The sequence below is a fragment of the Nyctereutes procyonoides genome, unplaced genomic scaffold, assembly GCF_905146905.1.
Source record: "Nyctereutes procyonoides isolate TBG_1078 unplaced genomic scaffold, NYPRO_anot_genome, whole genome shotgun sequence".
NCBI classification, from domain to species: Eukaryota; Metazoa; Chordata; class Mammalia; order Carnivora; family Canidae; genus Nyctereutes; species Nyctereutes procyonoides.
The window spans coordinates 52696595-52720628 of record NW_026575131.1 but is presented as its reverse complement, the minus strand read 5'-3'; the positions used below and the strand labels follow the sequence as shown (position 1 = coordinate 52720628).

The 24034-nt window shown below is 61.0% G+C and overlaps 3 protein-coding genes across 3 annotated transcripts; 2 read left to right on the top strand and 1 right to left on the bottom strand.

Annotated features, from left to right (window-relative positions):
* The first annotated feature begins 3512 nt into the window (after positions 1-3512).
* Positions 3513-17017, top strand: TIMM44 (translocase of inner mitochondrial membrane 44). Its single transcript, XM_055344797.1, has 13 exons — positions 3513-3643; positions 5520-5621; positions 8187-8357; positions 9360-9440; positions 10162-10311; positions 11020-11159; positions 11463-11548; positions 12214-12306; positions 12403-12527; positions 13667-13717; positions 15419-15508; positions 16051-16161; positions 16473-17017. Exons 1-13 carry the CDS (start codon positions 3599-3601, stop codon positions 16590-16592), a joined length of 1365 nt encoding a protein of 454 aa, XP_055200772.1. The 5' UTR covers positions 3513-3598; the 3' UTR covers positions 16593-17017.
* A 546-nt stretch (positions 17018-17563) lies between these two features.
* CTXN1 (cortexin 1) lies at positions 17564-19112 on the top strand. Its single transcript, XM_055344007.1, has 2 exons — positions 17564-17724; positions 18098-19112. Exon 2 carries the CDS (start codon positions 18118-18120, stop codon positions 18364-18366), a length of 249 nt encoding a protein of 82 aa, XP_055199982.1. The 5' UTR covers positions 17564-17724; positions 18098-18117; the 3' UTR covers positions 18367-19112.
* A 1229-nt stretch (positions 19113-20341) lies between these two features.
* SNAPC2 (small nuclear RNA activating complex polypeptide 2) lies at positions 20342-23822 on the bottom strand. The gene is made up of 6 exons (XM_055343773.1): positions 23657-23822; positions 23176-23530; positions 21875-21982; positions 21648-21716; positions 21074-21368; positions 20342-20987 (listed from the first exon to the last, which is right to left on the bottom strand). The coding sequence occupies exons 2-6, from the start codon at positions 23356-23358 to the stop codon at positions 20656-20658; spliced, it is 987 nt and encodes a 328-aa protein (XP_055199748.1). The 5' UTR covers positions 23359-23530; positions 23657-23822; the 3' UTR covers positions 20342-20655.
* Positions 23823-24034: the final 212 nt, after the last annotated feature.

The window sequence follows — 24034 nt, the reverse complement described above, 5'->3', positions numbered from 1 at the left end:
AAAAAAAAGAAAAACAATACTCTAACCACAGAAGACTGTTGGAAAACTTAAATGAGACAATCCATGGACAGCACTTTACACAGCTGCTCAGTGCTAGTAAACGTTAGCGACTGTTAGTATCACCGACTGTCCCATGTGCACCCAGTGAAAACCAGCTGGAGCCCATCGCCAGCCTGGAAATCTAAACTATAAATAAACCTTACTATAAATAAATAGACCTCAACTATAAATAAGGTTTATTTATAAACCTTACTCATTCAAGAGATTTCATATAAGGTCCTCCAGGAGCTCTTTGTCTGATTCACTCTGTCAATACACATATTCACTGAGCACCTACTGTGTGCCAGGCATCAGGACACGACCAGCCCAGTCCCCAAGGGACTTACACTGGTGAGAGGGGTAGGGACTCAGAAGTCATTGCCTGGGACTCTCTGAACATCATCTCCAGGCCCTGCACCAGCCCCGTGTTCTGGTCCCCTTCCCACAGGGGACTAGGGTAGTGAATGCAGAGCAGGGTTCTCCACCCACACCTCACAGGCTGGAACAATGCTCTGATGGGCACACCTATCAATGGCCTCTGGGGCCAGCAAGGCATTTGCCACCTGCTGCCTTCCCCTCGCCCCCACCCCTCCCAGGGAAAGAGGCAGCTTTCTGGGCGCAATGCTGATTCAGAGCAACCACTCCCACCTGCCATCTCTTTGAGGTCTTTCTCCCTTTAGCTCTTTTTGCCCAGCAGCCTAGCATGTGAATACACTCCCCCCCCACCCCCTCAAAAAATACACTCCTCCCTCTCCCATCACAAACGATCAAACCCTTAAGCACACCAGCAAACTGAGCATCACCAGCTCACACCGTGAATGTCCTGTTGGCACACGGTGGGAAGCACACAACATCACCTAGGGGAACTTCTTGACAAAATGGGAACTAATCACACTGAAATCAGTCAACTTCAGAACATGGGATGTTTTTACAAGACAACAGGCCTTCAAAATCCTCAGTCATGGGCAGCCTGGGAGGCTCAGCGGTTTAGTGTTGCCTTCAGCCTAGGGTGTGATCCTGGAGATGTGGGATCGAGTCTCACGTTGGGCTCCCTGCATGGAGCCTGCTTCTCCCTCTGTGTCTCTGCCTCTGTGTGTGTGTGTGTGTGTCTCTCATGAATAAATAAATAAAATCCTAAAAAAAAAATCCTCAGTCATAAATGACCCCCCTCCCCCAAAAGCGAGGGGACTCGTTTAAAGAAACTAAAGGAGACGTGACAACAAAATGCAGTCAGTGACCCTTGATTGAACTGTAGATTTTTTTTTAAAACTACAAAGAGAAAATTGGGGAAAGAATAAGATAGGGTTTTATTTGATTAATTTAACTTAATCAATGATAATGACTGTCCTGGGGTGATAAGGGCGTTGTGGTCTGGTAGAGAATGCTCTTATCAGAAACGTGCTTAGGTATTAAAGGGGAACTGCCTCGATGTCTGCAACTCTCCTCCAAAGGTTTAGCAAAACAAATCTGCTTGTACATGTTTGTGTGTATGTGTGTATATATATATCAGAGATGGCTAAAGCAAGTGGCAAAATGAATCTAGGTGAAGCCCATGTGAGTGTTCATTATACGTTTCTTGCAATTTTTTGTAGCTTTTAAATGTTTCAAAATGCAATAAATAAATAAATAAATAAATAAATAAATAAATGTTTCAAAATGCAAAGGTGGAAAAACAAACAAAGCACCCTCAATCCTCCCCATATGTTCCTCCAGCTGCCATCATTGCTCCTTCTACACACGCCAAAGATTCCTCAGAGGTGCCCATGCCTGCCCTATGTGCTGCCTGAATGTCTACTAACTGGCCCTCCCAACAAGCCAGAAGCTCCTGATCTGTAGTGTCCACCAGTTCCTGTGGTGTAAATCCTCCCCTCCCACCGTGGCAGATTTCAAGCTTCTAATGTGGTGTCCCTGAACACGGAACAGATGCAACCACACACAATAACAGTATCTCCAGCGTACAGATGTGATATATGTAAACGCCCTCAGCACACCTAGCAACATGTAGAAAAATAGGAAGTGTTGCATCTTGAGTATTTATTACCTTTGTCTAAATATAATCCATTTGGTCAGAAGTTTATACAATTAACTGTGTTTAACTAGCTCCCAAATTCCTAAAAATGTGGCAATTAGCTCTCGCCAGCCAGGACAAGCTGACTTCTGTAGCACACCTCTGTAGAAAAATCTCAACCCGCTGAAAGTTGGCTTCCACAGTCACCAATCAACCAAAACCCTCTTGCTTGTCTCACCAGGGACCTCCATGTTGCAAAATGCCAAGGACGAAGGACAGGTCTGGCCTGGCCTGCCTTGCCTGAGTTCCCCGCAGCATTCAACACTCCGCACTCCACCTGCTTTCTCGGAGGTCCTCTGGATGCTCTTCCTACCTGTTCACCAGTCCTGCCCAGTCTCCTTTGAGGGCTCTTCTTCCTCCACTTTACCCTTGGCCTCTATATGCCCATTTGACACACTGTCCAATTCCGTGGTTTCAAAGACAACCAAGAAGCCCAGTCCTTCTCAGCAACAAACCTCCACATCCCAACCACTTAACTAGTCTGCTCTTCTTGGAGTCAAGACATTTCAAACAAAGCCAGAGTGGAAGCTCTCATCCCTTGCTCCCACCTGGAGGTGGAGCTCCTGAGAGACAGAGAATCTGTCCAACCCTGAAGCTAGGGAGTCCCACAGACCTTGTCACAGTTTAATAACTCAAAAGGCTTCAGTAGCCCAAAGGCAACATACACTGACTCGCCCACGGTACCAGCTCCCCATCCCTCCTAGACTCAGACTGCAGGGCCATGTTAAGGTACCGCCACTTGGTGGCGGCAATCTCTAAATGGAAAAGTGTCCAGGCGCTAAAAAGACAAAGGCCTCATCTTCTTTAGGGCCAGGTGTGTCGGTTCACACGGCATCCACGGAGGAGTGGCCTCCACCCAGCCTGGTCTTAGCTTCATCTTCCGGTTCTGGATTAAAACCAACAGGCGCTTTGTCAACGTGCTGTACAACGTGGGCTCATTTGCTCCCGCTCTTGGAGCAACTCACTTGCCCGTCTGTCGGTCAGTGTGGGCCACCGTCAGTGAGAACCAGGGTCGGTCACTGGGCTGGTCCGCGGGCCAATCAGCGAGAACGGAACCAATCCTCGCGGGCCGCCGCCCCGCTGGTCTTCCCAGCCACCGCAAGCCCTGCGCGATCCGCCCCGGAGATCTCCGCTCTGGACGGAATTCACGCCCTCACGCCCCGCCCCCTCGTAGTCTCATCCAACCATAGGTCTCCGCCTCAAAAAAGTGCCCGCCCCCGCGTGACGTCAAGACACAGGCCCCGCCTTCCGAAATCCCGCCCAATCAGAGGCCTAGCTCTCTGGGAATCTCCTGCAGGTCAGGCCCCGCCCCTATTGCAGGCCACTCTCGAGGCCCCGCCCTCCCCAGGAACGCTCTCTAATCAGAGGCTGTTTCCTCTCCGAAGCCCCGCCCCCGCGGCCGGCTTTTCCCAGGCCGGTGCCGCGCCACCGAGACGCGGCGGGTGACGCCATCGGGCCGCGTCGCCATAAGGTCACACGGGATCCAGCAACATGGCGGCGGCGGCGCTGTGGGGAGGCTGGTGCCGCTGCCCGCGGGTAAGCGGACGTGCGGGGTCGGATTGGGAGGTGGGGGCGGGCCTAGGGAGCTCCAGGCCTGCGACCTCCAGGGCCTTTTGGTCCGCGGGCCTTTGGCCCCCTCGGCCCTTCCTTGGGCTCGGCGAGAGCCCTGGGGCTGAGGCGTTGGGGCGGCGGAGGCCGGGCCCGGGGTCCCGGGGCGAAGCTCACGGGCGGGGGCTGAGCGCGCCGGGGGTGAGGGCAGCGGCCAGGCGCGGGGCCGGGGGCGAGCGAGTCCCCCGTCGCTGCCTGATCAGACTCCACGTGCACCGGGGACTGAATGGTGGCCTCGGCGCCCAGCGGAGACACAGCGAGAAGGCGGCAAAACACCGTGACAGTCACGGCTCGCGTTTTTATACGCCGGGTTCTCTCCCGAGAACATTTCCTGCGTCGCTGCCCCTGACCCTCCGCGCGCACGTGCCGGGGGGGGGGGGGTTCCCGCGCTAGCTGACAGCTTGCGTCCCCAGGGGCGGGGGGGGGGTTCCCGTGTGCGTAGCGCACTCAGAGCAGAACTTCAGGCTGCTGCTGCTTGGCGCTGATTCACAGGTTAGGAAACGGGGCCTCGGGAAGGTTAAGCAACCTGCCCACGGTCTCAGCTAGCGAGGTAGCCGACCTGGTCAGAAGCCTAGATGAGACGGACTGCAGAGGCAGACCCTGCGGGGAGAAAAGATCTAGGGATCCTAGTGTGGGGAGAAGGAAGCTCTCTTTGACTCCGGGCTGATCCCCGCCCCCCCACGACTGCTTGTCTTTTTGAGCGTTGAGAGGTTGTATTTACACGTGTTTGGATTTAGGCACAAAACCGGTGGGGAACCAACCTCTTAGGTTTGGGCTTACTGTGGGACTTCCTTCCCAAGTTAGACAGCCATGCACTGCTGTCTAAACTGTTGCTGAAGTCAGCGGCTCCAAGATGAATAGGTGTAGGCATCTAGAGAAAAACGACTTAGTTAAACTCTTGGGAGTTATTCTTCCCCCACCCCCAGCATGGGACTCAAACTCACCACCCCAGGATCAAGAGTCTCCTGCTGTTCTGACTGAGCCAGCCAGGTGTCTCAGGAGTTGCTCCTTTTTTTTTTTTAATTTTTAAGAATTTATTTATTTATTCATGAGAGACACACACACAGAGAGAGAGGCAGAGACACAGGCAGAGGGAGAAGCAGGCTCCATGCAAGGAGCATGACGTGGGACTCGATCCCGGGTCTCCAGGATCATGTCCTGGACTGAAGGCGGCACTAAACCGCTGAGCCACTGGGGCTGCCCTCAGGAGTTGCTCTTGAGCTACAATTGTATGAGTTTGGGATGTTGCTTAGAGTTCCTGGAGACAGGAGGCGTGGAATAGGGAGAGGAAAGGCCCAGGGAATGTGGAAATGGAAAAGTGATCCTGTGGGGTCATTGACATCAATGTGCCTGGCTCAGTGCTGGGTGCTAGGGTGCATTGTTGAACAGGACCTTGCACAAGCCCTTCTCTCATGAAGCTTAAGTTCTTCATTTGGGGGCAGGCTTGTGAGAGAAGACTGCTTACTGCCAGCATCGAGGCTCTGGGTGCCCATTTCAGGCTACAGGCTTAAATCAGACTGGCACGGTTCACCTTCTTCCACCATAGTTTGTCATTTCCTGAGACTCCCAGGTTCAGAGGCAGGAAGTAGACATGGACACTGGAGGGGTAGGTCCAATGTCTTTCCCGCAAGATCCCGTTGGCTTCTCAGAATTTAGCAAGATTGCACAGCATCTAGGATGCAGCAGGCATGCGGTAAAAACCAGCAAATGGGTCTTGGGTGACCCCCAGCTTTTTAGTGTGTCCTGCTTACTTCCCAGCCGTTCTTTTACCTGAATGGGTCTTTCTCTTTTCTCCCCCAACTAGAGATGCCTCGGGAGTGGAGTCCAGTTTCTGTCCAGCCACAACCTAGTGCCACTACGCCATGGTACCTATCAGATACGCCAGCCCGGTGGAGAGCTGCCCGTGGTGAGTGACTCAGAATGCCAGCAAACTGAGCGGAGGGGCAAGTTTTCTGAATGATGAGACCCAGTTAACAGGAGAGAGGGCTGCAGGATGTTGCCCACATCCATTGCTGGGGGCAATGGATTGGCTGGCATTCCACATCCAAGACCTTCGGGGTTTCGGAGCCTAGCACCCTGGTCCTCTCAGGATCTCAAGAAATGCTGGGCATTATCAGGGGTAGAGCTCCCGCCTGACAAAGTAGATGTGTCAGCTCTAATGGCTGGAAAGGCATCCCTGGACTCAGCTGAAATCCACCTCCCTGTGGCTCTTCCCCTTTGCGGGTGACAGCCCTCCAGGCATTTGAGCAGAGTCACCCATCTCCGGGCCTTGGTTTCCTGTTTCTCTTGTTCCTCACAGACAGCATTTGCTAGAGCTTTTGGTCTCCCCATCATTCCTCTTCCACCATGCCTCTGTCTGTTGGTGCTCACCACCACAGGGAAGAAAGGCCAGAAGCTGACATACTTCCCCAACCCCACACACTGGGGCAGCCCACACCCTTCCCTCCGAGCCTCCTCTCAGCCAGGTGACTCTTACACAGGCTTTGTCTCCCTGATCCTATCCTCTCGAGCTTTTGTGGGCGTGGCGCATGCCCTGTGGCCCTTCCTCAATCACCACCACAGCGTGCATTTGTGCAGCCGTGGAATGCGTGGTAGGGCTTCTGCAAGGTGGCACAGTCCCACAGTCTTAGAACCTGGACATTCCACCCCCTACCCCAGAAAGGCTGGCCTGGCTGCTGGCTCTGGGGTTTGATAGGGGCGCAGGGGTGAGTCACCCTGAAAATGGGAGGGTGGGCCCCAACCACTGCTCCATGGCGTGGCTCCCTCACATGGTTCTTCAAGCCTTCCCTTTTCAGAGCCTGTGCTCATGCTTGTGGCGAAGCAGGAATCCAAACCTGGCTTAGTCTGACCCTGAAGCCTGTGTCTTGGGCAGCATGCTGGCTCTTGTGCCTAGAGTGGGGCCTTGGCCTTTCTTCTGGCCTCCCTAGGCTCTGGCATCTGGGCGTGTTGGGTTTTCCTACCAGGGGGGACCCCTGAACTTTGGCTCTTGGTGACGGTGAACCTGTGGGTTGACAAGGGAAGTTTGTACCAAGCCCTGGGGTGACATGTGTCCCAACTTGGGACGTGAGAGTGATCCCAAAGGAAGAAGCTACCCTGGTCCCAGAAGCCCAGTACGTAGGGCCCTATGCCAACTTCTTGGGGGGCCATAAAATCCTTTCAGCTCCAGTCCTGGGACAAGGGCCCCTTTGGGTGTTGACCTTTGCCTTGGGCGAGCACATGTGCATCCCCATGAGGATTCGAAGCTGCACCTGTTTCTCATTCAGGGTCTCCTCTGTTGGAGGGGAAGCCTGGCACTTTGTTTTGTTTTAGAATAGACTATTCCTTTGAGCACTTGTAAATGTACAGAAAAATTGAGCAGGAAGTACAGAGGGTCCCCATCAACTTTCTTTCCCCCCTCCTCCCACCTGGGCAGGCAGTTTGCAGTTTTCTCCATGAGATGCGTCTTGCCTCAGTGTGGCCCATTTGTTACAACCCAGTACCAGTATATTATTAGCTGAAGCCTGTAGTTTACCTCACACTTCACCCCGAGTATGGTGCATCCCAGGGGCTTGGACAAATGTCTGCTGTGTGTCCACCATTATAATGTCCCATAGAGTAGTCTCTGTACCCATTCACCCCCCTAGCAGCCCCTGACAACACCTGATCCTTTTCCTGTCCGAATGGTTTCACCTTTTTCAGAAGGTCCTAGAGTGAGGATCATACCATCTGGAGTCTCTTCAGACCAGCTTCTCTCACTCAGTGATACTCAGTGAGGTTCCTCAGTGGCTTTTTAATTTTTTTTAAAGATTTTATTTATTTATTCATGAGAGACACAAAGAGAGAGGGGGTGGGGGGCAGAGACATAGGCAGAGGGAGAAGCAGGCTCTATAAAGGGAGCCCGATGTGGGACTTGATCCTGGGACTCCAGGATCACGCCCCAGGCCGAAGGCAGGCGCTAAACCACTGAGCCACCCAGGGATCCCCCTTCAGTGTCTTTTTAAAATTGAGATATAAAAAAATAAATAAATAAATAAAATAAAATAAAATTGAGATATAATTGACACATGACAATGTGTAAGGCCACACCTCTTTTCATGGCTTGCTAACTTATTTTTTTTTATTACTGAATGATGTTTCATTGTCTGGACATCTCACAGCTTATCACCCGATGCTTTTTTTTATCGTTTTTTTTTCCCCCTGAAGATTTTACTTATTTATTGGAGAGCAAGAGCATGAGCGAGGTGAGGAGCAGAGGTAGAAGCAGGCTTCCCACTGAGCAGGGAGCCTGATGTGGAACTTGATCCCAGGACCCTGGGATCATGACCTGAGCCAAAGGCAGACACTTAACCAGCTGAGCCACCCCGGTGCCCTTCACTTGATGCTTTTTAATTTTGACTTTTATCGCTCATAAAAGAGGTAGCTCTTCATCGTGAAACCCTGCATCAGCCCAAAGGAGAAAGTAAAAACCCTTTATTTCTTTTATGTTTTCTAGTCCAGATCCTATTCTTCCGGAAACAGGAAAGGCTTTCTCTCTGGTTTGCTGGATAATATCAAACAAGAATTAGCCAAAAACAAAGAAATGAAAGAAAGTATTAAAAAGTTCCGAGATGAGGCCCGGAAGTTGGAAGAGTCGGACGCGCTCCAGGAAGCCAGAAGGAAATACGTGAGTCCCTCTGCTTCGCATCTCCCCTGGTGGCACACTTGCTTCCCGCACAGTGCTGGCGTGGCAGGGGAAGGTGAGGTCACTGCACTGACACTGGGGGGGGCGAGGGGACAGGAGTACATCGTCAGCCCTCCTTTTCTGCGGTGAGATAGAGCCCGTTCTCTGTACACTGGCAGCACCAGCTTCTGGAAACTCATGAGAAATTTCAGGGTCTCGGAGCCTCCCCGCCCCGCCCTGCTGGATCAGAGTGTGCATTTGCCCAGGCTCCCCCGGTGACCGCTTGAGCAGTAGGTTTGAGATGCACTCCTGAGAGCTGGTCGTGGCCCTCTGAATGAAGCAGGTAGACAGCAGGTTACAGTGCGTGTGTCATTAATAACAGGCACATCTCTTATGGAGCTGCTGTCAGGTGTCTGCCACAGCTAGTGGGCTCCGCAGCCTCTGCCACATGAGGGCTCTGCAAGGGGGTGGGCAGCCTCCCCATCTTACCCATGGGTGCCTGCTCCAGGTCTCTTGTTTTTTTCCTTCTGTTGGCCCCCTCCGAGGCCATGCTCAAGGCCTGTTCCATCCGAGGGCCTGTGGGGATGTGAGCTTTTGGAAGATCGCCCTTCCTTTCTGTTAAGGAGGGGAGTGGGCTGAGGAGTGGGCAAGGAGCCAGTCGGGTGGAACAGTGACTGTGGGAGATCCGGCAGTGGCTGGCAGCTGCAGGGGTGCAGAGTGAGGCAGGATAATGTCCATGAGCCAGGGGAGGATGCAGGATCACCCCTGCGCCAAGCAAGAGACTGGAGCCAGGGGCGGGGCCTCAAGGGTCTCCATCCGTCATGTCAGCCTTAGGCTGCTAAGCCCACAAGGGAGGCCAGGGGCAGTGAGGGGCACCGGGGTGGGGAAGGGGCCTGGGTGGCCAGGCTGGCGAGGGAGAGGGCTGCTGAGAAAGTGCTTCTTTGGACCCTTGCTTGTAAGATAACTGCTGTGTTGTAACAAAAAGAAACAACATCCCTACTGTAGAAAACGATTGAATCTGAAACGGTGCGGACGAGCGAAGTGATAAAGAAGAAGCTGGGGGAGATCACAGGCACGGTGAAGGAGGTAATGGTCGCGGGGCCCCCACGCTCTGTTGGCCGCGTCGCCTGGGCCATCTGTTCCTCGCCTCTGGGAGGAGAGCGGCGCTGGAAGCAGCGGGCAGAGCTGGCGCCTGGGCAGGGCGTGACTTGGCACAGGGATGAATAGCCGTGGGTGGCAAGCAGGGGAGAGCCAGCCAGGGCGGGTGGCTTCCGGAGTTAGGGTGCATGGCGCCCCTCAGGAAGGAGGGCGAAGACAGACTAGCCCACGTGCCCTGCAGTTTACCACTTGGGTTAGAAGCTTCTGTGCCACTAGCAAAGACAGGAGGATAAATGAGAATTTTTTTCTTCCTGCCTAAAAACAGGGAAGTGCTGCTTACCACCCTCCATGGCGGGGCTGCCCCAGGGGCTTTCTTTTTGTTACTTATTTTGCTCTTCTCTCTTCTGGGCAGGAGAGAGAGGCAGGCCAGTCTGGTGCTGGGGACAGGCTCCTCACCTTTTATCCCGAGGCTGCCCCGCCCGCCTGTTCTGGGGAGAACCCAGTTGACCTAGTGTCTAGGTGGTGCCCAAGGGCCCAGCACCCCAGACATAGTCCACAGTGGACCTGAGTCTCAGGGCCCCATGGGCCAGACGAGCTCAAGAGCACTCGTTCCTCCCCTTTGAAGGACTGGGCTGGCCTTAGCTCTGGGGGAGCTTATGCAGGCCCCGAGGGGTGCTGAGCTGACACCTCCATCCCTCTGTCTCAGTAGAGTCTTGACGAAGTCAGTAAAAGTGACCTTGGCCGGAAAATCAAGGAGAGTGTGGAAGAAGCTGCCAAGACTGCCAAACAGTCCGCCGAGTCGGTGTCCAAGGGTGGGGAGAAGCTGGGCAAGACTGCCGCCTTCAGAGCCCTCTCCCAGGTGGGTCGGGCTGGCGCTCTCGGCCGGGGGTGCCCTTGGCGTGGCCTGCTCTGAGTCCTGGAGACGGAGGGCCCACTTGAGGCAGCAGGTCTGTGCTGCACTCCTGGCTGAGTACCCTTGGGCAAGTCACAGCCCCTGGGGAGCTGCAGGTTAATGCCCCAAGAGCCTCTCAGCTGCTAAGCCTCCTTAGCTTGTGTCCATAAACCAGGGACCTTTGCACTTAGGGTGACTTGAGGTCTTGAATTCGTTCCGAATCACCTGTCGAATCTTCCCACAGCTGGGCCCTCTGCTGCCCACAGAGGCCACAAGGTAGAAAGTCCACGTTTCTGCTCTCAAGGGCCCTGGGGGACGAGTAGTTCCTGAGCGACATGTGACAAGAGAACATACGGGGAACGGGCCACAGGTGGAGAGGGCGGGCCATGCAGAGGGGGTTGTGCACAGCCAGCTTCACGTGGCCAGAGCAGCTGCAGGAAGAGGTCTGGGGGAAGTGAGAGGGAGGCCGAAGAAAAGTGGAGTCCATCTGGAACAGTCCTGCTCCCCATGTGGGGAAGTCAGGCAGGTCACTCTGAGCTACGTGACCCTGGGGTGCCATCAGCCCCTAGATTGGGGTTCCCTGACTTGGGGCACAAAGGCACAGGCCCATTGTGGGGGTCCACAGCATTGGGAGGGTCCCGAGTGCCCACCACATGGCTGGCCGCTTTCCTCTAGGGGGTAGAGTCCGTGAAGAAGGAGCTTGACGAGAGTGTGCTGGGACAGACGGGGCCCTATCGGAGGCCGGAGCGGCTAAGGAAGAGGAAGGAGTTTTCGGGAGAGAAGTTCAAGGAAGAGAAGGTGTTTGAGCCCAATGAGTAGGTAGCAGACCGGCCAGCGCGCACGTCCCACCCCAGAGTGTGTGCGCTAGCGCCCGCAGAAGGTTCCTGCGGTTGACATCATGCTCATCCGTTCTTACTCCGGCTTCTTTTCTGCTCAAGTGAACTTGGAGGAGAGGGTGGGGTGGTGGGGACGGGAGAGAGGAGGCAGGAGGAGAGGTGAGGGGTGGGCTGTCCTGCTACACCCCTTCCCATGGGGCCGGGTGGGTGCTCTGCTCGGGGGCCTGGGCAGGTGCCCAGGGGCTCCCACACCTTTGCTCACCACCGCCCGGTCTTCCCCAGGGAGGCCCTGGGAGTCGTGCTGCACAAGGACTCCAAGTGGTACCAGCAGTGGAAAGACTTCAAGGACAACAACGTGGTATTTAATCGTGAGTGTTCACATCTCGGAGACTCAGCTGACAGCGTAGCCGTGACGGCGGACACTTACTGAGTGCTCCCCATGTGCTGGGCACAAGCCAGACCCCCACTTTACAGAGGAGGAGACCGGGGTCAGAGAGGAGGACCAGCCACTTCCACAGGATCACCCAGCCAGTGAGCAGCAGAGCCCTGGCAAAGCACAGGCCGCCCTGTGTATGCGGGCAGCCCGGTACATTTGGGCTGGCGGGCAGGGACCCTACTGTGGGGGCTGAGTCACTCATCTCTGCCCTTGCCAGAGCCACTGCTAGCAGTAGGGCGGCCAGGCACACCCACCTCGCAGGGGGCATGGCCGTGGATTCCACCGTGAGACACTCCCTCATCGGGCAGGACGGGAGGCACTGGTGGGCCCCGGCCAGCCTGCTCGAGGCCCTGGAGGTCTTTGTTCTGATCTGGGACATGGGGCTTCCCAAGTACCAACAGGGACGAGGATACGCCTTTGTCCCATGAGGGGGGCTGGAGGCCTGTCTCCTCTGCATGGAGAGCCCCGGCATGCAGGGCGGGCCCCTTGGCCCACCACTGGAGAATTAGCCTTGGAGAGGCCCCCCCCCCCATTTCCCCTGCCTGCACAGAGGGTGGGTCTCACAGGGCCCCCTGACCCTGGCCCGTGTCCCCACAGGGTTCTTTGAGATGAAAATGAAGTATGACGAAAGTGACAACGCGCTTATCCGGGCATCCCGGGCACTGACAGACAAGGTGACGGATCTGCTGGGTGAGTGGCTTGCCTGTCCTTGCCACCTGGGCCAGCAGAGGGTGGTGGGAGGGGGTGACCAGGCCCTGGACCCACTCCTGGCTCGGCTGCCTCCAGGGGGCCTGTTCTCCAAGACGGAGATGTCAGAGGTGCTCACGGAGATCCTGCGAGTCGACCCGGCCTTTGACAAGGAGCGTTTCCTGCAGCAGTGTGAGAACGACATCATCCCCAACGTCCTGGAGGTGGGTTGCCGCCTCAGTGGGCCCTCCCCATCCTGCCCTGCCTGTGTCGCATGGGCCACAGCCTGATGGCAGACACCTGTCCTGCCTTCAGAGGCCTGAGCACCCCCACGCTGGGTCCTTGGCGGTCATGCACCTCTGAGAAGGCACCAGGGTCACCTGCAGGCCCTGCTGCCCCCTCACGATGGCGGCTGATTTCTTGCTTCGCCTGTGGGGTGCATCCGCTCCCGGGACTGAGTTCCCTTTCCCCATGTCCTGGCAGCAACCCCTGCCTCCCTTGAACGCTGGACTGGAGCCTCCTGTCTGGCTCCCTGGCGCTCCACAGAGGCCTGAGGCAGTTCCGTGAGGGCTGCAGTGAGCGGCCGCCCAGGGCCTCCCCCTCCACCCCTGCCCCGTCTGCTCTTTGAGCCCCCAAGATGTGGCCAGAGCCCAGGCCTTGGGAAGTCCTACTGAGACCACAGACCCTCCTCCTGCCTCCTCCGTCCCAGTGACCTTCGTGTGGTCCCCTCCCCCTCCGATTTCCCAGGTCCCTCACGCCACTTTGGGCAGGGCCGGGAGGAGGTAGAAATGGAGCGATCCCCAAAAGCAGCAGTCCGAGCGCAGGCAGTTTCTTCTAGGGTGAGGATGGCTCGGCCCCCAGCTTGCCTGTGGTTTCCCCCGGGCCCTGGGCTCCTCCATCACCTTCAGCGGGTTCAGCCCTGCCTCCCGAGTTCCTGCAGAGGCATCCCCCCCCATGACCCGTGGGGAGGCCGCCCCCGGGACCCCTGCTCTGCCCCTGCCCTGGCCCCTGACTGCCCACGTGGGCTGCTCATGCCTGTGGGGACCCAGCTGTGCAAGACTCCCTCCCCAGTGGGGGGAGAATGTGGCTCCCGGCCTCCTTGGTTCAGTCTCATGGCCAGGTGAGCCTGCCACGCCATCACCTCCTCTGCCTCTCACACGAGGCCCTCGGGGCCACCCTAAGCTGCCGGGGGTCACACACCCAGGCCCTTGTTCCCTGGGGCCTGAGGAGGGGCGCCCATTGCTACAGCCCTGCCCGAGGCCGCTGCCCCCCACCAGTAGAGCCTGTAGGGTAGGGCCTCCTACCTACATAGTCTCCCCTTAGTCTGGAGCTAAGTTTGTTTTTGTCACCTTTCCCTTTTTAGGCCATGATTTCTGGAGAGCTCGACATTCTCAAAGATTGGTGCTATGAAGCTGTGAGTACTTCTTTCTCTCTTTCAATGTTTTTTCTAGTTAGGCCTAAAAAGAATCACAGTTTAGAGATGTGCTTGGGCGACACCATCTGAGGAGGGTATGACGGGGCCTGGTGTCCTGTTGAGGGGGGCCCCAGGGGCCGGGGCTGGGGTGGGGTGGGGCCACAAAGACCTCTGCACATGTGTGACCTTCCCGTCCCCGGGCCAGAGGCCATCAGCACGCCCGTGTCACAGGCGTCACGAGGGTACAGTGTGAACACAGAAGCAGCACCGCAGGACGCGTGAAGCGCTGGCTGGACTCATTAGCTGTTCTCCCTTCGAGTTCCCGAAACACAGAACAAAACAGATGGTGATAGATTTTCCCGCACAGGGAGGAGCTGCATGTCCTGAGGAGGCCTGACTGCTGCCCAGAGTCGGGGCTCAGGGTCCTGGGGCTGCTTGGCGGCAGTGGCGCCGGGCTGTGGACAGCAGGGCAGCCGTCCCCAGGAGCATGCCCTGTCTGCCCAGGCCTGGCAGCCCCGGCGTCCCTGCTCCCTCCCTGACCGCTGTCTTCATGCGGCTTTTTTTTTTTTTTCAAGCTTATTTGTATTAAGCAATCCAGAGCCTTTTTTGGCTGATTCTGTTCTGCTTCCAGCTCACAAACAAGTTGGAGAAAGCAGAGGAGAAGATGTCAGATTTTTTTTTTTTAAATACTCCTCTGCATGGTGACTAATCCAGCAGGCATTTGTGAGTGGTGTGTTGGTTTTTTTGTTTTGTTTTGTTTTGTTTTGTTTTGTTTTGTTTAATACTTTGGGACCATTAGGACGTGGTTGATTATCTTTGCCAGGGAGCTGCTGCTGCCCCTGGAAATGCACTTGAAAGTGCAGGTGCTCACGCACAGGTGTTTCTTAAATGTCATTTTTAAGAATCGTACGAGAAAGGGGAGTTGGCAGCATTTTTTTTTTTCTTGGTAGATCGGTTGTTTCCATAAAAAGTAGGTGTTATTGGAATGTCTTCCATCACAGTTGCTGTGTCCAGAGAAGCTTCCAGAGGAAAGCTACAAGGCTGCACATGTCCCTGGCCTGGGAAGCAGGCTCAAGGGGGCCAGGGGTGTCGTTGGGGGCACCGCTGCCCCTCGGGAAGGACAGGGGGCTGTGGCCAGAGGCTTCCCGGAGGAGCTGGTCAGCGAGGAGGAGGCACCCCGGGCAGCTCATTCCAGAGCAGCCATGGGTTAGGGCAAATCCTAGAAAACAGGTTTGATTCCAGGCCAAGATTGAGTGCGGTGAATATGGGCAAGTCCAAGATCAGCCAGGGAGGCCTCAGCTTCTCTCTGGGAGTGGGTTCAGATCCTGCTGTGGGAACGTCCCTGCTCTACCGATGAATACCCCCCTGGAGCTGGTAGTCTTGTGCCGCGCTGCCTTTATAACGAGGGGAGGGTGTGTGATTCGGGCCAGCAGACGGGTGGCACCAGCCTCCCTGCTTGGACCTGTGCTCCTGGCATCTGCCACTCCTGGCATATAGCACACCCAGGCGCCAGGAGCCATTTCTGGAAGTTACAAGAGCCGAAAGCATGGAAGCACGCCGGCGAGCCCGGCGGCAGGGAGAGGTTCCCAGGACAGTGCGCCGGGCCCCACGGCAGGTGCTACAGCCTCTCCGGTGGCACGGTGCCTTGACGGGGCTGGTGTTCGGGGTGTGGCCACGGGCGTGTCTGGCTTCTCGTTGCAGACCTACAGCCAGCTGGCCCACCCGATCCAGCAGGCCAAGGCGCTGGGCCTGCAGTTCCACTCCCGCATCCTGGATGTCGACAATGTCGATGTGAGTGTCTCTTCCGGGGTGGGGGTGTGCTCGTCACGGGCCCCTGTCCCGGGAGGAGCTGTGGCATGGCCATGGGCTTGGGTTAAGTGACCTCCAGGGTCCCTTTCAGCGGAAAGTTCCCATAAGCATGTGGTGGGAGAATTAGACAGGTGCGAGGCACGGCGGTGCTGCTGCCCAGACCTCGGGCCCCCAAGGCAGTGCTGTCTCTGCGCCTTTACTGGGAAGGGTGGGAGCTTTGTCGGGACTGCTCAGGCCCCGACGGTGCCTGTGGGCAGCTGAAGGCACACTGAGGCCCAGGTCTGGTTCCAGGAGGCTGCCGGGGTCTGGGGCGGCTGCATGGATCCTTAGCAGTTGAGACTCTGGTTCACACTGGGAAGCATTTTGTGGGACTCCCCCACCCAGAAACTGGTGACTTCTCCCACTCCTTCTGGGGCCTGGTCCCACCGCAGGGACCAGTGGAGTGGGAAAGGGGGATCTGCAGCACAAGGGGAGCAGCAGGGAAGGGGTGTGGCCACTCTAAGCACCCCCCACTCCCCCTGCAGCTGGCCATGGGCAAGATGATGGAGCAGGGGCCTGTGCTGATCATCACCTTCCAGGCCCAGCTGGTGATGGTGATGAAGAACCCCAAAGGCGAGGTGGTCGAGGGTGACCCGGTGAGTGAGGGAGGAGGGACGCAGGCCCCGGGGGTGGCCGCCTTCAGCCACCTCGCACCATGGCAGTGTAGAGCCCGGAGGCTCCCTGACTGCAGAAGAAAACGGGGCGGCGCGAGAAGTCTAGGGCCCTGGCTGGGCCCTGGCTGGGCCTGGTGGAGAGCGGAGGGTAACCGGCCTCTCTGGTTGGGCCAAGTCCTGAGTCGTAGCCTCGGGACCCCAGCCCCATGCCGTCTCCGCAGCCTCCCCTCTGCTCTGCAGAGCCTGCCCCTCCCCGCGGCCCGCCCTAGCCCTCACCTTCCCCACCTCCGCAGGACAAGGTGCTGCGCATGCTGTACGTGTGGGCGCTCTGCCGAGACCAGGACGAGCTCAACCCCTACGCCGCCTGGCGGCTTCTGGACATCTCAGCCTCCAGCACAGAGCAGGTCCTCTGAGCGCAGTGGCCACGACGCCACGACCGGGGGCTCCTGGGCTGGCTCAGCACGCACTGGACACGCCGAGGACTGGTGTCCGGCTGCAGCAGCTCGACCTGAGGACAGGACTGTTGGTTCTCTACCGGGCGGCTACGGAGCCAGCTGCACGGGGAAGGGCAGGGGCTGCGGGGGCTGCTCCCACAGTCAGCCCCGCGCTGCCACTGTGCCCCGCTGTGCCCCGTGGGGGCTGCTGGGCGGGCTCACTGCGGTGCACAGGCCGGACGGTGCCGGGGACCCTCTGGAGGCAGGATGGCAGGCCCGGGCCCCCGCCGCTCAGAGCAGCCCACTGGCCACGTCAGCCAGGCCATTTGGGCTATTTTACCAGTGCCCTCACTACCCTGTGTACATGCCTGAGATCTGGAAAGAATAAAGTGCAGGAGAGCAACCTGGGTGGTCCGAGGTGTCTGTCACTGGGGTGGGGGATGGGGCTGGCTGGCCCGGAGCTCACGAGGCGGTGGCCAAGGTCACTGAAGGAGCCGCAGCCCTAGAGGGGGCGGCCTTGCCTGGTCAGGACCCTGCCCCCTGGGGCGGGGGCGCCGTGAGCAGAGGGAGGGAGCCTGGTGGGGTCCCTAGAGCTGGGGGAGCTTGGACGCCAATAGGAGCGCCTCTTGGAGGCGCTGGGATCCGCCCGCACTGGACGTGTGGTCGAGGGGCGCTCGCAGGGTGGGGGGGCGGGGGCCGGGCCGCGCCGCCGGGGGCGCCTGCGGGGGCGGAGTGGGCGCGGTCCCGGGTGCCCAGGCTCCTCGCGGCCTCGCGGCGGCCGGGGTCTCCCAGGCGACCCGCGGCGGCAGCTCGGTCCTCCCGAGGCCGGGGCGGGGTCGCGGGCCCGCGCACCGCTCCCTGCGCAGCCTCCGCCCCCCGCGGCGGCCCCGCCCCCGTCGCCATGGGAACAGCCGCGGCGGCCCGGCTAGCGCGCGGCTCGCCTGCCTCGGTCTCCGGCGCTCCAGGGGCGGGTGGGGTGGGCTGAGCCCGGGCTGCCGCCGCCGCCGCCGCCGCCGCCGCCGCCGGGGAGACGCCGAGAGCGGAGCCGGCGCGGGTCCCGGAGGAGAGCGCAGCCACCGGGCGCTCGGTCCCCGTCCCGGTCGAGGCCAGGGTGAGGGGCGCGGCGGGGCGGGGGCGGTGGGGGAGGGGTCCCCGGGGCGCCGAGACAAAGGGAGCGGGGATGGGGGACCGGGCTTCGCCCCGCTGCGCCGCCCGGGCTCCGCGTTCGCACCTGTTGTGCGCGGGCCGGCCGGGCCGGGCTCCCTCTCCCCACTCTCCGCGCCCCCATCTGCGCGCACGGCCGGAGTTGGGTCCCCGCGTGCCTGCGGCGGCGTGCCCGCCGGCCGGGCTTGGGCGTAGCCGGGGGACGGAGGCGCGGGCGGGGGCTGGATCCGGGAAGGTCAGGGGGCGGGGGCGGGAGCGGGGCGCAGGGGCGGGAAGGCGCGGCCTCATCCCCGCGCCCCGGGCGGGCCCTTCCTCCGCAGGGCGCGCGGCGATGTGAGCCATGAGCGCGGCGTGGACGCTGTCCCCGGAGCCGCTGCCGCCGTCGACGGGGCCGCCGGTGGGCGCGGGCCTGGACGCGGAGCAGCGCACGGTGTTCGCCTTCGTGCTGTGCCTGCTCGTGGTGCTGGTGCTGCTGATGGTGCGCTGCGTGCGCATCCTGCTCGACCCCTACAGCCGCATGCCCGCCTCGTCCTGGACCGACCACAAGGAGGCGCTCGAGCGCGGGCAGTTCGACTACGCGCTGGTCTGAGCCTGCCGGGGCCTCCCTCCCAGGGCCCACCCGACGGGGGCGCCGCCTGGCAGGGACGGCGCTCGGCACCCCGCCCCGCAGCCTAGCCCGAGGGGGAGGGCGGCAGAGGTCCGGCTCCTCCCCCTCCGACCCCTCCCATCTTTCCTCCCGGCCTGGCCGGAGCCCCCACTTCGTGCCTTCATCCCGCCCCGTCCTCGCTCCGTAACTGGGAAGAGGACCCCCACCCCGCAGCCCCCGGCATACGTAGAGGTGGCTTTGCTCTTGTCCTGCCGCCGCCGAGCATGAGTGTCATGTCCGTCCCCGGATGCGGGGGACCCCCGTGGCCCCCCTCCCCCCCCGTGGTCTGGCCACCCTCACGCCTCCGCCCCCGCCCCCCCCTTAAGTGTTGAGCTGCTCCGGCGGGCGGGCAGGCTCTCCTGCGCCCGCGGGGTGGACGCCGCCTACCAACATGCCCTGCACGGCCTGCCCGGGAGACTGGGGAGACTGGGGAGATGGGACAGCACCAGCGGCCGTCGTGTCCAGGACGCGCGGCGCCCTCGCTGGGAGGAGAGTGCGGGCAGGTTCTGTGCCGCCCCAGCCCAGGTCGGCGCCCCTCCCCCAGTCCCCGCCTCTGCTCCCCCCTGGTCCTCCCGCCGCGTCCCCCTGATGCCTTCTCCTGTCGCCGCCGCCGAGGCCTTCCCCGTGCCTCCTCCTGCCTCCCTGCCTCTGAGCCGACGGTGTCAATAAAAGCTATTATTGAGCGCTTACTACATGCCAAGCGCGCGAGTTAGCGCCTCTTCAAGACCAGGCCGAGCCCTGTCGGCGTGGCTCTTGTGCCCGCCAGGGGACTAAGGTCCAGGGGCTGTGCCCAGGCAGCCTGGGTGACTAGCCCGGACTGCACGGAGCGGCACGATTCCAGCCTGGCTGGGATTTGAACCCAGCTCTGCGTTCTCACGTGCTCTCCACGGCTGTCCGCGCGGCCCAACGGCCAGGCCGCCTTCTGGCGGCTCGCGTAAGCTGGCGGCCTTCAGCGACACCCTCCTCCTCCCCCTGCGGGCCTGGGTGTCGCCAGGAGGTGGCATGGTGCCCTGGCGCCGGCCCGACGCGCGCCCCCGAACCTTCCCGAGCCCGCTTCCTCCTGCCCACCAGCAGCACGCGCTCGGGAAGCCGCGGGGCTGGCAGCACGGAGTGGGCTGGCTGCGCTCCACGCCGCGGGAGATGCGTGCGCCCCCGGGGAGCCGTGTGCAGCGGGCGGGGAGAAGCCAGCGCTTCTATAAAAGGAAGGCTGTTGAGTGCACGGGCTCTGCGAACAAGATTTACCAGCTCCCAGAGGACTAGTGAGGCTGGGCAGGGTGGGAGGGCGGCGCCGCGGTGCCCTGCGGAGCCTCCTGCCGAGCCCTGGCTGGCCCTGAATCTACAGGCTCAGGCCCGCGGAGGAAGGGGGGGGCCCTTGCAGGGAGACCCAGCAGCACTCCTGGGCATTTGGGGCCCTTGGCAGCAGCCTCAACCCTTCCCCTACCAACTCGGCTCCCCCCTCCCTGCTCCTGAGGCTGCTCCAGTCCAGCTCTTCCCCCCACGCCGTCCCCCAGCCCTGCGTCACTAAGGCCACCTGGGGGCACTTGCTTCTTCCAGCCTCCCGCCACAGGAGGCAGCCCACCCCAACCCTTGACTCCTACCAGCGACCTGGCTCCCCTCCCTCTGGTGGCCTCTCTATGTGTGCCATGTGAAGTCACCTGCTCCGAAACCCCTGCACCCACACCGGTTGGGCTCAGGCCTCCGGTCCTCCACACAAATCACCCAGGGTCCCCCTCCCGGCTGGACTGAGGTCATTCCAGGTGACATTGAAGCAGACCTGGTGGCAGCAGCCTTCCACCCTATGTGCCCCAACATCCCGATTCAGCCCCCGGCACCCTGAACTCTGGCACTCTTGACTTCTTCTCCTCCTGGCACTTTGCACCTCTACTCCCATCTGTCACTCAGGAAGAAGGGAGCAAGATGGGTTGACAAGAACTTTACTCACAGTTACAGGACAGAGAATACAGGATGTGGGAAGGGACAGTATTTAACCGTGACTTTAACCAAGCTGCCCGGCTGCCCCCACCTCAGCTCTGCGGCCAAGCCCCTGTACACCTGTCTGCTGTGTCGGAGACTCCTGCTGTGTTGGTCATCTTAAAGGCCACCCCCTGCTGCCCACCATGTCAGGGACCTTCCACCATGACTGGATCCTCATGACAACCCAGTGCCAGCCCAGGCAGGCCTGAGGGCCAGGGGGCTCACAGATGTTTGCTGTGTCGTCCGCCTGCCGGGCCTTCACCTTGCAGGGGTGGCTGCCTGGCCCAGAAATTCCAGGGGCACCAAGAATGGGTTCAGGGGACAGACCCCTGCTGCTTGCCAAGGAGACCTTGGTTCAGCAGGCCCAGTGCTCTCAGAGGCCTGGGGCGGGGCCTGGCCTGACGCCTCCGGCCGGCTGGAGCTTGTCCCAGCATCCTCAGCTGCCGGCCCCAGGCCCTCACTGGCTGGGTCAGGCTGGGGAGCTGTCAGGTGGACGTACATGTCCGACATGTGTTGAACCAGGGCATCGCAGGGCAGGCGCTGCAGCTCCTCGGGAAGTGCCATGAGCAGGTCCAGGACCACAGCAGCCTCTGGAGATGCACACAGAGGGGTAGAGGTGAGGGAAGGGCGGGGCTTGTAACAGGGGACTCCCATCATCCCTGCCCGTGATCCTCACCAGCGGCAGAGAGTTCAGGGCCATGACACCTGCGGGAGACGGATGACAGGTACTTGTAGATCTTCTCAAAGTCCACGGAGAAGTCTCCCTCAGCCGAGGAAGGGTCAGCCAGGAATTCAGAAGATGCCTCGGGGGCCGGGCCATCCGGCTTAGGGGCGGGGCCGGGAGTTTCAGGGCTTGCTTCCTTCTGCCCTCCAGGGGCATCGAGCAACAGTAGCTTTCCACGAGCCTGCGTGGGCTTGGGAGGCTTGGAGTGCAGGAGGCTCACGGGCTCTGTGGCTGCGATGGTGAGTACCTGGCAGAAGGAGACATCACAGAGGGAAGGGCGGAAGTCCTCCCATCGACCACTCCCCTGCCCTGTGCAAGGCTGAGCCCTCCAGCCCCACCTGGTCACGAAACCCTCCCTGCGAGGGGGAACATACAGGAGCTGCCTCGGAAGTGTGGGTCACTGAGGCTTAGGGTGTCTAGGGACTGGCCAGAGTCACAGAGCTGGCAAGAGGAAGGGCCCAGGAGCCAAGTTCCCCTTATTCAGACCTGTAGGGAACACCCCATCCTGCCTGTTAGATGGCTTTACCTGTGAGAAGGCCGCAGTCAGGGCTTCCTCCAGCGGGCCTGTTATCTTCTCAGCCAGATCCATCCATACCTGGGTGGGGCAACCAGAAGGCACACGGTCAGCCAGGGAACCACGCTCAGGGGTCTCCAAGGCCTGCTCCTCCTGGGGATCCCCTGACCAGGTCATCCCCACCCCCAACACCCACGCATGCCCCGGGGCTGGCCTTGTGGGCCCTTGTCCTGCCTCACCTCGATGGGGGCCGGCGTCTGTGTTTCTCGGCGCCTTGGACCGGGATGCAGCCTCTGGAGGGCCTCCCGGACCGCACGGCCCTTAAGCTGCCGCAGGAAGTCCCGGACCTGGGGAAGACAGGAGGAGGCCAAATGGGCCTTCTACACGCCCAGGGTTTGGGAGGGGACCCACCGCCAGCTCCCTAGCCTCCTGCTACCCAGGGGTACAGGTCTCGGTGTCTCTGCCCCGCGGCTCAGGGCCAGGCCACACGTGTGACCAGCCACCTGATAAAGATGTGAGGCCCACGGCGGTTCTGGTTCCTCCGCGCAGCCAGGGCCCAGCCCTCCTAAGCACTACCCTGTTCACCTCCCCACTTCACCCTCTCGGCCCCGTTTCCTGGCTCTCAATTCAGCCTCACTCCCGCGGGCTCTTGCAGCCCTTCCCGCCCTGTCCTGGGCCTCTGCTCCATCTAATTCGGAGCCCGACTGCTCAGCCCCTCCTCCGCGTGGCCTCCACCTCGCCACGCCCCTCGGCCTCCCGCCCCGCCTACACCCAGCCTCCCTCCCAGTTAGCCCCGCCCACGCCCTTCCCCGCCCCTCAGCCGCAGGCACGCCCCGCCCACCTCCAGCCTCTCCCAAGCTCGCCCCGCCCCCAGCCTCGCGTTCGCCCCGCCCCCCAGCCGCAAGCACGCCCCGCCCACCCCAGCCTTTCTCCCAAGTTCGCCCCGCCCCCAGCCTCGCGGTCGCCCCGCCCACACCCCGCCCCTAGCTCGGCCGCCCCGCCCCTCAGCCGCAGCCACGCCCCGCCCCCAGCCTCGCGTTCTCCCCGCCCACACCCCGCCCCTAGCTCGGCCGCCCCGCCCCTCAGCAGCAGGCACGCCCCGCCCACCCTCAGCCTCGCGGTCGCCCCGCCCACACCCCGCCCCTAGCTCGGCCGCCCCGCCCCTCAGCCGCAGGCACGCCCCGCCCCCAGCCTCGCGTTCGCCCCGCCCACACCCCCGCCCCTAGCTCGGCCGCCCCGCCCCTCAGCCGCAGGCACGCCCCGCCCGCCCCGTCTCCCACCCAGTTCGCCCCGCCCCTCAGCCGCAGGCACGCCCCGCCCCCAGCCTCGCGTTCGCCCCGCCCACCCCGCCCCTCAGCCGCAGGCACGCCTCGCCCACCCCCCCCGCCTTCCTCCCAGTTCGCCCCGCCCCCACCCTCGCGTTCGCCCCGCCCACGCCCCGCCCCTAGCTCGGCCGCCCCGCGCCGCCCCTCAGCCGCAGGCACGCCCCGCCCCCTCCTAGCCCCGCTTCCAGCCGCGTTCCCTTCCCAGGACCCCTCACCTCGGTCTCGCTGCGGCCCGGAAGCTCTCGGGCCAGCTCAGCGGCGTCCGGCTCCGGCTGGCCCTGCCGCGCCTGCAGTAGTCGTAGCAGCTGCCGCTTCTCGCGGGCGCTCCAGGCCGCGGGGCCCGTCACCTCGCCCAGGTAGCGCGCCGGGGCCGTTCGCCGCCGCTGCGGAGGCTTCATGCCGGCGAGGGCGGTGTCGGCGTCCCGGGCCCGTTTCCCTGGTGGGCGGGGTTACGGAGGCCGCTGGGGTCAGAAAGCGCCGCGCGGAGGCGGAAACAGATGGGGCGTGGCTCCGCGTTTACGGCCGCCGGGAGCGGTGTAGCCGACGCCGACGGAGAGGCTGGCCTGCGAACTGCGGTGGCGGCGAATGAGACACCCCCGCCTGCATATTATCTCCCTCTCGTTCGTGACCTGGAGCCGAGACCTTAGACCCCCTGCCCTCCCTCCGTTCCGGGCCTGAGTCTTGCGAAACTCCTACTGTGTGCGTTGCTTCTCCAAAAGGGGTGGATCCTGGCCGGAGCCTGGGCTGTTGGGGTTGAGCCGCCCGTAGGACCTAGGGCATGTGATCTGGCCGAGCCGAGCCTCAGTTTCCCCATTTGTAAAATGGAGCTAGTGGTCCCGCTCGAGGGAAGGTAGGAACTCGGACAGGAGACGTTTGGAGAGCTCTAGCCTAGACAGAACTGGGCAAGGCCCTCGCGAGGGTAGGATCCAGGCGGCAGGGGTGGAGAGCCAAGCCTGGCTCCGGGAAGACCGCAGGAGGCAGGTGGGCAGGGGCGGGGGGCGGGGGGGGGATGAAGCGGAGCTTGTTCAGACGCAAGCAGGTGGGGTTGGGTGCCCCTGTCTGTTTGGGAACAGC

Bases quoted from the DNA above. Each gene is read 5' to 3' on its own strand.
- TIMM44 (XM_055344797.1), top strand. From the start codon at position 3,599: ATGGCGGCGGCGGCGCTGTGGGGAGGCTGGTGCCGCTGCCCGCGG. The intron at 9,441-10,161 runs GTAATGGTCGCG...CTGTCTCAGTAG, and splicing joins TCACAGGCACGGTGAAGGAG to AGTCTTGACGAAGTCAGTAA. The intron at 12,528-13,666 runs GTGGGTTGCCGC...TTCCCTTTTTAG, and splicing joins TCATCCCCAACGTCCTGGAG to GCCATGATTTCTGGAGAGCT.
- CTXN1 (XM_055344007.1), top strand. From the start codon at position 18,118: ATGAGCGCGGCGTGGACGCTGTCCCCGGAGCCGCTGCCGCCGTCGACG.
- SNAPC2 (XM_055343773.1), bottom strand. From the start codon at position 23,358: ATGAAGCCTCCGCAGCGGCGGCGAACGGCCCCGGCGCGCTACCTGGGC. The intron at 21,717-21,874 runs GTGAGGCAGGAC...TGCCCCACCCAG, and splicing joins AGACGCCGGCCCCCATCGAG to GTATGGATGGATCTGGCTGA. The intron at 20,988-21,073 runs GTGAGGATCACG...GTGCATCTCCAG, and splicing joins CCCTGAACTCTCTGCCGCTG to AGGCTGCTGTGGTCCTGGAC.